The 14452-nt window shown below is 40.8% G+C and overlaps 1 protein-coding gene across 1 annotated transcript in view; it reads right to left on the bottom strand.

The window, feature by feature from the left end:
* Positions 1 to 14452, bottom strand: part of LOC126204411 (lysosome membrane protein 2-like) — a 263267-nt gene that overhangs the window by 100063 nt on the left and 148752 nt on the right. The window contains exon 3 of the mRNA XM_049938788.1: positions 1489 to 1652. Coding sequence (XP_049794745.1) covers positions 1489 to 1652 — 164 coding nt within the window. The remainder of the gene's footprint in view (positions 1 to 1488; positions 1653 to 14452) is intronic.

Genomic DNA, 14452 nt, shown 5'->3' with positions numbered 1-14452 from the left:
TTTTTTTTCTTTTGTTAATATGTAGAACACCGTCTGTCCCATTAACCAGTTAAGTGCATTTCTTTTAGCGTTTGGGAATAGGACTTCACCAGGATTGAGTAGTTTACCCAGAGTGGTTGCACTGGCTGTAGTTCTTAGTACGTTTGCTACTTTATGTCCAATGTAGCACCATACTTCTTTTGTATTGACGCAGACAATTGTGTGTTCACTGTGTCGGGTTTGAGTTGTCCCAGTTCAGCAAGCAATTTTAATGCATTAGGAACTTAATAATTGTGAACGATACCATACGATGAAAGGATAAGGAAGTAACGGAATGACTAGCGAATCCTCCGTTCCGCCACGGGCCACTCACCGACAGTCTAAATATAAAGTTGTAACGTTCTCTGGCAGCACGCATCCAAAGTGAAAGTTAAAAGAACATTTCGATGTATAATGCTCACTGTAACATATAATCCATATATATTTCTGTTAATTGAATGTCAAAAGGACACTTAATTTTGTGAGGAAAACGATAATTATGAATTTTGCTATTATAATTGATTATTCAAAGAGTGTGAAATACTATCTGTGGCGGAGGATGTGAAAACCGCCACAGAAGAAACGATATGTAATTAAAAATGACAAAGACTGTACAAGAATTACTTAAGATATAAATAGGCAATATATTGTAATAGAATCGCCTGTCTTCTGCACGGACTGAATGGAAGAGGATTTTATCTTGTGCATTCACGGGTGGAAGCAAGATGCAGCTTTTGTAAATTTTCATTCAAAAAAAGTGATATATTCTGAACATATCGTAAAGTGTATTTAAAAGTGGATAATTTTCATGAGAGCTTATATATATATTTAACAGCTGAGGTCATCAGTCCCCTAGAACTTAGAACTACGTAAACCTAACTAACCTAAGGACAATACACACATCCATGCCCGAGGCAGGATTCGAACCTGCGACCGTAGCGGTCGCGCGGTTCCAGACTGAAGCGCCTAGGACCGCTCGGCCACCACGGCCGGCTTCATATAGTAAAGATAGTCTTATGCTTCAAAGACAGTCGGGGTATATCCAGTTAAACAAAAAGCCACTGCAACGTGAAAATGTTTGCTAAGTTCGATGGACAATAATATTTTCATTCTTGCACAAACAGCTTTAGTACTTGAATAAAAGTAAAATTTGAATCATTGTTTTTGAATATTCAAAGAAATTAATTTTTATTAATCTGCAACAGAATATTTCATACGTAAAGTAATAATCACAGATGAAAAATTTATTGCAACCTATCATTTCTCATGTCCATCCATGTATATGTTAAGTTCAATCTCAACGGTTTCCCAATCAAATTAAACGCAAAAAGTAACGAAAGTTTAAAACCAGACTGTCAACTCCCGAACAATTAAAACAGACAGAATTGCATTAAAAAGTTTACTGAAGAGAAACGAGCATCCCTTAGGCCAGCGCGGAAATGTGTCAGACTGACGTGGTTACCGCCTCACCTGTATGTGTAGGGCCCGACCTCGTTGACACGCGGCCTCAAGTCCTTGCCGTCATACAGCTGCTGGGGGTTGCTGTAATTTAAGACGTAGATCTTCATGAGTGGCTGCACCGGCGGCTTCTGCCACCACATGAACGCCTGCGTGTTGTTTTCCAGCACCACGCTCTGTAACAGTGCGTACCACGCACAAAGATTTAATCGTGAGTCATCCCCAACCATCTGCCGCAAATTTATTTATCGTACGCCAGTGCACATAGCCTGAAAACATACAAATATAAAATTGTATAACATATACAGAAGTTGTTTTAAGATAGCGTTGCATTTTTCTATAGGAGGTACTATCAGTCAAAACAAGAAAAAAATTTCATACAATGATGTGTCCGGAAATCACTACCTGTTGGATATAGAGTAATGTGTCTTCTCATCCCCATCTGCCTGTTAAGTAAAACTACATACTGTAGGCAGTTCTGCGTGTGGTTACTTACGCATCCTGAAACATCCTTCAGCCTTTATTCGCAGTGAATCACTCGTTCTTTCAAACACACCTGGCTCCATTCGAGCAGTGCTTCAGACATTGATTATTTATGCTAATGATATTCAGTCCATAACAAACTATGCAATAGCTATCCTATATGCAGATGATACCACGTTAATATGCTGCAATCCAAGCTATTCGCAGCTCGAAGTGGAATCCAGTACTGCAGCAGGCATAATTCTGCAATATTTTAATGAAAACAAACTAAAATTAAACACAAATAAATCTGTCTACATTGAATTTGATCTTGGGAGGCAAAAAACTCATGAAAACCAAATCTTAATGGATGATGAATACATTAAAAAACAATACTCGACCCAATTTCTTGGCCTGACACTTGATGCAGAGTTAAACTGGTCTGATCATGTGAATGATATTTGCAAAAAGCTATGTACTACCATATATGTCCTAAGAAAACTGACACCTTTTTGTAACATCACCACTCTGAGGCAAATATATTTTGCACTATTTGAATCCCATCTAAGCTATGGGATAGAGGTATGGGGATCCAGCAGTAAAGGTAATATGAAAAGTGTACTGATCTTACGAAAGCAGGCACTCAGAATTATGGGAAAGAAACGTGCCAGGGAGTCCTGCAGAAATTTGTTTAAAGACTTGAAAATACTAACTGTATGTGCTGAAGACAATCATTATGGCAGTAAACAGTAACAAAACACTTAATAAAGAAATACACAATCACAGCGCTAGAGGTAGAGAGAGACCCCACATCATCTCCCATAGAACAACACTTTATGAGAAAAGCCCTCACTATGCAGGCATAAAACTACTGAATTGCTTGCAACCTAATATCTCCAAACTGCCCATTACAAAACTAAAAACGAAATTAAAATTATGGCTCCTAAACAATCCTGTATATTCAATAGATGAGTTTCTAAATTTAGTACACTCTTATGATGGAAGACCATCTATCTAAAAATATATGTAATCTCAGATCTCAGACTGTGTCACAAACTGTAAATACTTGAATGTAAGATATGAATACTGTGTCACAAACTGTAGATTCCTTAATCTAAGTGTGGCAATAACAAATTTTTTTTATGTATAGTCCATATATGTAATTCTGTCCTCTCAACTAAATTTAGAAAAAGTTGTGAAGATAAAAGTGCCAGCCAATAATGTGTAACCCTAGTAAGAAGGCTCCGACTTATCTGGAACAAAAAAAAAACCTTTTTTGTAATCAGTTGATGTTGGATCAAAATTAAATAAACAAACATTGGTAACACGCTCCTGTAACGTCTGCATATCGTCGATGGGTTGAGAGTGCGCTAATGCCTTTAAAAATTACCACAGCCAAAAATCCGACGGATTCGGCTCCGGTAACCGAGGAGACCATGCTGCCGGACCTCTTCGGCCAATCCATCGACCACGAAACGTTGCGATGGAGCACAGTACTGACCAGTCTGAACTAGAATCTTAAAAAACATGAGTAACCTGTATTTGTTCCTTGTTTCCTTTGTCGTTCCTGCCTAACAATGACTAATTCTGTCCCTGAAAACTACCATTGTTTAACTTTCTGTTGCCTAATGGTTCCCAACAATTGCTGCAGCTTTATCTGAAAGAAGCTGTCTGCATCATCACTATTACTTGCTAAATCGTGTTAAAAGAAACGTAACCAAATACATCTCTGTCAATTTTTATTGTACACAAATGCCTTGCAATAACAAGTTGAAATTTTGCCACATATCATATTACGGTCTACTTATGCAGTGTTTGAAATTTGGCTTCGATATCACTTGTCCCTTTTGTGCTACCACACTTAGAAAATCCGTGTTTTTCAGATAATTTATCCAATTTTTGTATTTTCGTGTGCATGTAACTGTTTGTGTGACTGATATGGACAAGATGAGTTCTGTGTGTGTTTAGGCCACATTTAGCTTACCACAAAAAAATTGTACCCTTTTTGAGTGAATTATATTTGGCATAGAGGGGACCTACAATATGTACCTTTAAACGTATTACATTTTTTAATCACATTTTGGAATTTTTTATTTTCCCTCAGAAATATGTTGTTGGTGTTTTGATTCATAGAGTGTGTTCTCTAAGTGGATGTTACTGGGTTGTAAGAATTTCACTGGACTGTGCGGAATAGTTCCAAAGCTATTAAGACCTGAAGTTAGATCTGAAGATAGATTGCCAGATGCGGGTTGCAATTTTCGGGCCACGCCACCTTTTTTTACAAGCCATAATTCTGAAACTAATTGGCAGAGGAACTTAAAATTTTGTACATGAGAGTTCCACACTTGGTAGCATTGGTGTGCTAAATTTCAGCCAAATCTGAGACTATCAGCTGGAACATTTTCTCAAATTGGTTGAATTGACATGGAGTGATCCAGTTGCTCGATCAGTAGAAAATGGGGTGGCGACCCGTCTTGCAGAAGCCACGGAAGTTGCCTTCGCTGCTGCCGTATTGAGCCCCCTGCGGTCGAATAGTAAAAGACCTGTTTCCCACTTTCGATAAGTTCGCCGAACAGTAACATCCGTTTTCGGTTGGCGGCGCTTCGCTACTCCATTCCACGGCCACGCGGACGGGTCACTCAGGCCTATACGTAGTCAGTGTACTGTATGTGGGCGGTGAGCTTGATATAATAGCAAGTGCTGGTGGCAGACGGTCATAAATTCTGTTTCCACAAGTGTCTCGTCGATGACGTTGGTAGATAAAGTGTACGAGGAGAACATGTAAGTGTTTTGCAAAATTAAATTATTTAAGCTCTATCGTCGGTTTTCAGTTGGACCACAATCATGAAGAGCATGACTCTTGTTTATTAAACCGGCAGAGAGTTAGTAATTCTGTGAAGAGAAGAGGCTGAAGAAAATTAGTGTGAAGGCCCCTCCAAACTTACACGACTTGCGTTAGCTGTAACGGTGATACCGACACTCTCACAACTCAGGATTTGTTTCAAACAAGGAAAAATATTAATGGCACTCGATTACGCAACCTTCCAAAGTCGCCAAATAACTTACCGTGAATGACACTGGAAAGAGTATTGTGGGTTTCTCATGCCCAAGCAATTTGGATTTTTTGAAAGTGTAGATAACTTTATTTTTAGATGGAACCTTTAGGAGTTGCCCTAAGCTGTTCCACCAAATACTTGTAATTCACGAGGTAAATGAAAAAAAAAAACTATTTCTCACTTGTATTTTTTTTCTTCCAAACTAAAAGAATGAAACATGCAACGAAGCCTTGTCCTTGATAGCATATAACACCAACCTGCACGTTATTTATGTTTATTTTTAGACGGCATTTCACAAGGAAATTACTTGCGTTTGACCCCAAACGAATATGCAGGGCTGCAGATTTCATCTTGGGCAGACATGGTGGAGAAAGATCCAGTCATTGGGATTGCCAAATGATTTTAATTCAAAGGAATCTGAAATTGGAAATTTTCTGAAAACTTTGATTGAACTGCTCCTCCTGTCCCCTACACAAATTGAAGATTACTTCGTCGAAGACCTAATGTCCCGCAAACATAATAATCAACATCTGGATGATATTCTTCCAGATAGCGACCTCCCCCCAGATTATGTGGGTCGACTTTAGTAGTACGAAGGCTGCCAAGAAAGTAATGCACCGCTTGTTTTTCTCAGCTGAAAACTATGCTACGAATGCGAAACGTGATGTATGTATTATCTGAAGTCTCCTGAGTGAGCGCGCCAAGTTTCCGTCACTTCCGACAGATAGCGTAGCTGCAGGACAGTTTCAAAATGGCGTTTACAGGTGATGTACGTTGCCGTCATTGGATTTCTCACTGCAGAGAAAGAAACTGTGGGGAACATTTATAAATGCTTGTGCAAAGTCTATGGAGCATCTGCTGTCGACCAATGTACAGTTAGTCGCTGGGCACAGAGGGTGAGATCATCAGAAGACGGTTCGGCGGTGCTCCACGATTTGCAGCGGTGGGGGAGACCATCCACGGCTGTCACACCTCACATGTTGCAGCAAGCTTCCACTTGTTATGGCCGTTAAAGGATGCCATTCGTGGAAGACATTTTGAGGACCATGAGGAGGTGATTCACACAGTGAAGCACTGGCTCCGCCACCAGGACAAGGATTGGTATCGACAGGGCATACACGCCCTTGTTTCGAGCTGGAGGAAGGCCATAGAAAGGAATGGAGATTGCGCGAAAAAATATGATGTACAGATAAAACGCCATTCTTTCGTGTGTGTAATTCTCATTACGTTCAATAAAGAATTGTTGAAGAAAAAAATGCGATGCATTACTTTCTGGGCAACCCTCGAAGTCCTGAACAGTCTATTAACTGCTGTGAGGCATTCCGTTATAAACTGAGCGCTCAATTTTACTCTTCACATCCCAACATATTCCATCGGTTAGAGACATTAAAGGCTGTTGAAACTGAAACTTATGTTACAATGAGAAGTGAGGAGAAAACCACTCCCAAAAAAATGCAGGACAAATAAAACTACGTGAAAGAACAATCAGAAAACTGTCTAATTTAATCATTACCAATTATGAATATCTTCAAAACATCTGCTATAAGTTTTTCCTACCAACATAATTTTATTATTTATGCCTGAAAATTGCAACTTTGCTGGTACTGTACTTACATTATGCGAATATCAAACATTTTTAACCATTCCTACTGCATGTAAAACCTTTGTGTTCTGCCGTATGGCAGGTCTTGTCATGGGGGAAGCCTCGTCAGAGAGCTCCACCGCACGAGCGTCTAGGGAAGTGATTCCAGTGGTGGTTTCCCGTTGCCTTCCACTGATGATGATGAAATGATAATGAGGACAACACAACACCCTGTCCCTGAGCGGAGAAAATCTCTGACCCAGCCGGGAATCGAACCCGGGCCCCTTGGCGTATAAATGCGGTAACAGCTAATGGGAATCAAGTATCCTGTTTCCGACTCAGTTCGGGGTCAGCCATTATCTTCTTGCAAGGGTAACGCTCTCGAACAGCGCCGCTAATCTACCGCGCAGAAATCGGCGATACGCAGCACCTGTTAATGTTTGATAAAGTGTGTGGTTCTAAGAGTCTGTTACCGATAATTTGCGCCCATACATTGTTACTGAAGCGATCTTGATGCCTCGCCTTCGTGATCCGTCAAGGATTTTCACGTGCGCACTCGTGCGTGTTGTGGTACTTCACTGTGTCATCTATTGTGAATCCTGCCTCATTATAAATAAAATGCAGGCTGTGAACTGCGGATCTTCAGCAATCTGTTGTAGATGCTAATGGCGGAACTGTAATCGGGCAAGCCGGCCTGTGTGGCCGAGCGGTTCTAGGCGCTACAGTCTGGAACCGCGCGAATCCTGCCTCGGGCATGGATGTGTGTGATGTCCTTAGGTTAGTTAGGTTTAAGTAGTTATAAGTTCTAGGGACTGATGACCTCAGCAGTTAAGTCCCACAGTGCTCAGAGCCCTTTTTTTTTTTTTTTTTTTTTTTTTTTTTTTAATCGGGCAGGGTGGTCTGGTGACGAACAGCTTGCACGTGTTGCATGTTACAGGGAGGAAGCAACTGTTCGTATAGGAATACCACGTAAGAGTATGGTTGCTGCCTACAGAACTCGAGTTCCTCGCACACCTGTTTCACTGCCACCTTCTACATTGTAAGTAGGCTGTCTAGGTTTTTATGTTGGTAAAGTCACGTAGCGCTCTGTATGAAAATCACTGGCTGTGCTGTGTGCAGTCTGTGGCTGGTTGGCATTGTTGGAATATTCGCTATTGTAGTGTTGGGCAGTTGGATGTGAACAGCACGTAGCGTTGCGCAGTTGGAGGTGAGCCGCCAGCAGTGGTGAATGTGGGGAGAGAGATGGCAGAATTTTGAGAGCGGACGATCTGGACGTGTGTCCATCAGAAAGAGTAAATTTGTAATACTGGATATCATGAATTAACATATGATGATGACTTTTGGACATTATTAAGGTAAATACATCTCTATCAAAACCTTTCCTTTGCTAACTATGCCTATCAGTAGTTACTGCCTTCATTAGTTAGAGTTTTTCATTTAGTTGGCAGTATTGGCGCTCGCTGTATTGCAGTAGTTCGAGTAACGAAGATTGTTGTGAGGTAAGTGATTCATGAAAGGTCTAGGTTATTGTTAGTCAGGGCCATTCTTTTGTAGGGATTATTGAAAGGCAGATTGCGTTGCGCTAAAAATATTGTGTGTCAGTTTAGAGTTGATCAGAATAAGTAAAGAGAGAAATGTCTGAGTACGTTCAGTTCTGCTCAGCTGTTTGAAAATCAACTAACGTAAGAGGTTTATCAGCACAGTAATTCATAAATTTTATGTCGCAACACCTGCTCCTCCATCTTTGGCGTGCAAACTGAGTGTGCCCTGTCGCGGTCCGTTGATCAGGTTGCGAATCATTGTCTGCAGATCACCGGAACAGCCCATTGAACACTCTTGCAGATGGGATGGCGCGTTGTGGATATCGTTCGGCATACAGTTCACGGGTCTAGCGGTTTCTGCCATTGGCTAAGCCGTGACAGAATACCCTGTCTGCCATTTCCCTCATGGAATAGTAGTCTCCCTATTGCCCTGTTTACAGTACAGTTTGTTCACACTGCGCGGAATCACTGCTCTTGTCCTGGTAGCATATTGTGCGGCCTGCACAACTTCAACTGTCTGACGTAGCAGATCGTTGAGCTGCTATGACTGGTATCAACGCCTGAAACAGTGTCCAGGAAATTATAGCCATTCAGACATGAGCTATGAACTGCACCGGAAAGACAGCCTACACATCACTCATCACAAGTGAAATTGTTCCTATCACGACAGATATTGGTTTCCGGACATATCATTATACGAACTTTTATTCTACTTTTAACCAATACTAGCTCCTGTAGGGATATGTGACACATTTTCAAACACTCTCTCTGGAAGTAATGCAATTTTATATTAGATTTTTATGATCATTGTAGTCAGCCAGGTAATGATAGAATCGACTGCAGATTTCTCATAGCTCCTTGATATTCCTTTGCACTCTTGCACTAATAGGTCTTCAGTTTGTCCATGTTCCTCACACAAGACGCAGATACCGGTTTACTTCACCTATGCCTCATGCAGGTGCACGTAGCACGGCCTGTTCTTATTCTATTAACACTTATCCAAGCGTTCCTTGGAATAATTATCCCCGAAAGTTCTTGCGTCGTTCCTGCGATACCCAAGCACAAGCGACGCTGGACAGAAATTGCAAACGCAGTTTACGGACGTAGAGGGCACCAACTTAACATGTGGCATCTCCGTGATGTCATCATGTCGCAATCCAGCCAGTTGAATACCGTCCTCTGGGCATAAAAGTAGCAGATTTGTCAGTTTCGCAACAGTCAGACTTAGGCCCCGACTACGATGATGGAGGAAGTCATCGAAAGCTTTGGATTTTATTCCAAATATGACACGGCAAGTTAACGGGGAACTTTTTATTCAACTGCCCAGACGCCAAAGATTACGTAGCCAGTTTGTAAGAGGTCCGAGCAGATGTAATTTCGATGTATTGCTCATGCGCTGCCTGCGATATGCAAGGTCTCTGACCAGAGAGCAGTGTTGACTGCAGTAGGAACTGTGTAGCTGTAGCAGTAAGTTGTTGCTAGTCTGGAGTCTGCTCTGGTCTGGTATGGTGTATCGTCTTGGCTGGCCCGGTCGTGGTGCAGCGATGCTGGAGCCTGAGTATTATTGTATAAGGTAAAAAGCAGCCTCGCGCATATGTAGTAATGTTATCTCAAGTCGCATGTAAATGTTTTAAAACTCTCGTAATAATAATCTTCCTCATAAAAAGTAACTTTTAACAACCATTCATTTCAATTTAAAGAATTTACTAATTTCTCCCATCCATGATCATCCCGATTATTGCAATAGAAAAATCAGTTGCTTCCTTTCATAAATGACAGATAGGTCGGCCAGCATTGCACAGAGCTGTGCCGGAAAAATTTATTGTAAGAGCAGATATATCCGGCGACTTCATTGAGGTAAGAATTTTTCCTTTTTTTTATTCAGAATGATCTTTCAGGGCCATGACGCAGCACTGCTGTCGTCAAAAATTTACCAGGTTAAATTCACAGTGAGTTATTGAAAAGTCACAAGTGAGCGACAATTTAATTGAGAGGTTAGTTACATTGTTTTATTACCAGGTTACTGAATTCATTTTTTATTGGGACGTTACACTGAATGTGAACGACATAATTATAATTTTTACTGTTGAGAGGTTTAGGAATTTTTCCGTTTTGAGGTTACGCTAAATGTGAATGAATTTTGAGCTTAGATTAAATCAGAAAGAATTTTGTGTGGAGGTTAATGTGAAAAGAAATTTTGTGGGGAGGTTACAAATGAGAAAGAATTTTGTGGGCAGGTTACACTGAATGACGATATTTATTTATATTAATGATTTTAAATTATTGTGGGGAGGTTACAAGTTCACTCGTGTATTTATTTTCTGTGGCATCTGTTCTGTTCTGAATTGATGAAACGTTCCCACTTGAGAATTGCTTCACGCTCTTCCTCGTTTACTACAAGACTGCTGTGCCCTTACTGCGAGTAGTAAAGACACGATCATGTTTCATCAAACCATAAGCTGTGCAGTTTATGTTCCAACAATATTTCATGTTGAGAGTTTATGTACCGATAAGTTGAATAAGAGAGAGGCAACCAGCAAAACACTCACCTAAACTAATGAAAGCCACATCAGTTGCTAATAGATACTTTATTAAGAATTTGACGTTGCTTCTTAACATCACAGTTTCCGGACCCACTTGAAAATGGTCTGACTGTAATGGCCGAAACCGATCGTGGACTTAACAGAGTACCCGTTAGCAACTGAAGCGGCGTTTCATTAAATGAATGCATCTGACGAATAGCACCAACTTCCGAACGTGGAGGAACTAATATTTTTCTAAATGGATGATGAAAACAGGCATGAATCCACGTCTACAAACCATAATCATCGTCTGTCAACTTATAGTTCAATGTGTTTGTTATGCATCCTATGAGACATACGCGGCAGTTTCCATTCCATAACTCCTTCTAAATAACAAGGGTTAGTTACTATTAAACTTTTCCAATGTAATTCCAGCGAGTAACTCGCTGACCAGTCAGGTGTGGCAGTAGAATATAGCAAAATGAAAGTCAAACTTTTAAATTTTGCGTTTAAGAAATTGTCCACGTTGGAGAAGCGTGCAAACAGACCCGATACTGTAATAATCATCCCTGGCGTAGACGAACAACGGAGAATTGAAAAGTTTCTAGGTTCGGATGGAATCCCAATTCGGTTTTTCAAAGAGTACTACTCTACGGCATTGGCCCCTTACTTAGCTTGCATTTATCGCGAATCTCTCGCCCAGTGCAAAGTCTGGGAAAAAGCGCAAGTGACTCCTGTATACAAGATGGGTAAAACAACAGACCCGCAAAATTACAGACCAATATCCTAAACATCGCTACGCTGCAGAATTTTTGAACATATTTTGAGTTCGACTATAATTAATTTCCTAGAGACCGGAAAGCTTATGTCAACGAATCAGCACAGTTTCAGAAAGTATGGGTCGCGCGTAACTCAGCTTGCCCTTTTCTTACATGATATACTGCGAACAGGCGGATTCCACACTTCTAGATTTACGAGAAGCATTTGACACGTTGCCCCACAGCAGACTTAACGAAGATACGAATGTATTTAATAGGCTTATAGATATGTGAGTGGCTCGAAGACTTCTTAAGTAATAGAACCCTGTATGTTGTCTTCGGCGGCGAGTGTTCATCAGGAATAAGGGTATTGTCAGGAGTAACCCGGGGGAGTGTGACAGGACGGTTGCTATTTTCAATATACATAAATGATCTGGCATAGAGGGTGGGCAGCAATCTACGTTTGTTTACTGATGATGCTGTGGTGAACAGTAAGGTGTAGAAGTTGAGTGACTGTAGGAGGATACAAGATGATTTGAACAAAATTGGTAGTTAGTGTGACGAATGGTAGCCAGCTTTAAACGTAGAAAAATGTAAGTTAATGCGGATGTGTACACAAAAACCGTTATGTTTGAATACAGCATTAGTAGTGTCCTATGAAAGCAAAAGTGTGTAAAGTAAGAATAGAGCAAGAACTGTCTGGTGAATTCTAAGTATGGAGGGAGCTACGACAGGGAGATGTGATCTCCACAATGCTATTTAATGTAGTTTTAGAAAAGGTGATGCGGCAAATGCCGATAAACCCAGGAGGAACAATACTTAATCAACAAGTTCAAGTGGTAGCATATGCGGATGATGTAGCATTAATGGCAAGGAATGTAAGGGCACTAAAGGGGAACTACGATGCGTTAGAGGAAGCAGCAAGAGAATTAGGTTTAGAGGTAAACATAAACAAAACAAAGTATATGGTGATGGCGGAGCCCAATATAAACGGACAAAAGAATTCAGTAGTAATGGATGGGAAAGAATGTGAAAGAGTGAAAACGTTTAAATATTTGTAATAACGGAGGACAATAAAGTACCAGTAGAAATTCAATAAAGGACAGCGAGTGTAAATCGTTGCTATTTTGCCTTGCAGAATGTATTTAATTCCAGGAATGTTAGTAGGAATACAAAAATCAAAATATACACGACCATATTGAGACCTATAGTAGTATACAGATCAGAAGGCTGGGTATTGACATTATAGGAGGAGAACTGGTTATTGAGATGGGAAAGAAAGATACTGAGATGAATTTTTGGAGCAGTGAGAGAGGGAAATGGCTGGAGAGTAAGGACAAATGTAGAACTACAAACACTTTTCGAACAGATGTTAAAATTAAGCAGGGAAGAATAAGATGGGCAGGACATGTACAGAGAATGCCAGAAACTCGGAGCGTCAAGAAAGTTTTCATGGTAAACCTGATGAGAGAAGGAGAAGAGGTAGACCCAGGGGAAGGTGGCTGGACGATATGGAAGAAGATCTAAAGGCGATGGGAGTAAGAAATTAGACATGGAAGGCGATGGACAGAGAAGAATGTAGGCAGGCGATACAGCAGGCCAAGGTTCTTCAAGGACTGTAGAGTCATGCTTGATGCAGTCACATTGTTTAAATATCTGGGATCAACGTTACAAAGAAATATGAAATGAATAGAGCATGTGAGGATTCTAGTAGAAAAGGCGAATGGTCGACTTCGGTTTATTGGGAGAGTTTTAGGAAAATGTTGGTCATCTGTAGAGGAGGCCGTGCGACCTATTCTTCAGTATTACTCGAGTGTCTGTGATCCCCATCAGGTTTGATTAAAGGAAGACATCGAAGCTATTCAAAGGTGGACTCCTAGATTTGTTACCGGCAGGTTCGAACAACAAGCGAGCATTACGGAGATGCTTCGGCAACTCAAATGGGAATCCCTGCAGAAAAGGTGATGTGCTTTTCGAGGAACACTACTGAGAAAATTTAGAGAACTGGCATTTGAAGCTAACTGCAAAACGATGCTACTGCCGACAACGTACATTTCGCATAAGGACCACGAAGATAAGACACGAGAAATTAGGGCCTATATGGAGGCACATAAACAGTAGTTTTTTTCTTCGCTCTCTTTGCGAGTGGAAGAGGTGAGGAAATGACTAACAGTTGTATAGAGTAACAGCCACCATGCACCGTACGGTGGCTTGCGGAGTATGTATGTAGATGTAGATGCAATGCACATTGTAACATTACAGTTTGTTACGCACGTGCAACTTGCGTGGGGGAAAGTCGGATAGTATCGAATAGCGGATTGTGCCGGACAAAGAGCTGTTCAAGACATTTAGGACTAGTAGCAGCATCTGTTCCGCCACTGCAGTGTGAACTACTGAGGAGCAGGCCTACTTAAGTAATTCTGAATCAAAACAACAGTGCGTTTCGAAGTGACAATAAGTTATCTGTTGCTAGTGAATTCTTCTGTGAACGAGCTTATCTTTGTTGGGTTATGTTTTGTATACAATAAGTAATATTAGATTTTTAATGAATCTATGTACAGAACTGGTATTACTCTCTATATTGTAAGTTATGACATGTAAGTAACAACAGTAGGACTGCTAAACTAACTCAGCGATACGTTAGGTTCGTACCTGACAAAGAAATTTCGGGCTGTACTGGAAAAATACAGCACACGAATGGAATACAGTGGTTCACAAAAAGAAGAATTTGTTCTATTTAAAATTCCAGAAATTTGTGGTTAACAGCAGTTACGAATCTCAAATATAAATATGCAGACAGGCATAAAATCTGACACTAGTGCAAACACCAAGCGTTTGTGAACTGTGATAGTCACAGTGCAGGCTGTTCCTATCCAGTGCCTCACGGAATCGTTTTAGGACCTAACTTGAAGGACAGGAATGCTGGTTAATTGGGGAACAAGAAATAAATTTATACTGTACTGTCTTCTCAGAATAACAAGGCGAGTGTTATTTACGGCCGGCCGTTGTGGCCGAGCGGTTCTAGGCGCTTCAGTCCGGAACCGCGCTGCTGCTA

The sequence above is a fragment of the Schistocerca nitens genome, chromosome 9 (assembly GCF_023898315.1).
Source record: "Schistocerca nitens isolate TAMUIC-IGC-003100 chromosome 9, iqSchNite1.1, whole genome shotgun sequence".
Classification (NCBI taxonomy): domain Eukaryota; kingdom Metazoa; phylum Arthropoda; class Insecta; order Orthoptera; family Acrididae; genus Schistocerca; species Schistocerca nitens.
The sequence above is the reverse complement of the archived record's forward strand: the minus strand, read 5'-3'. Positions and strand labels throughout refer to the sequence as shown.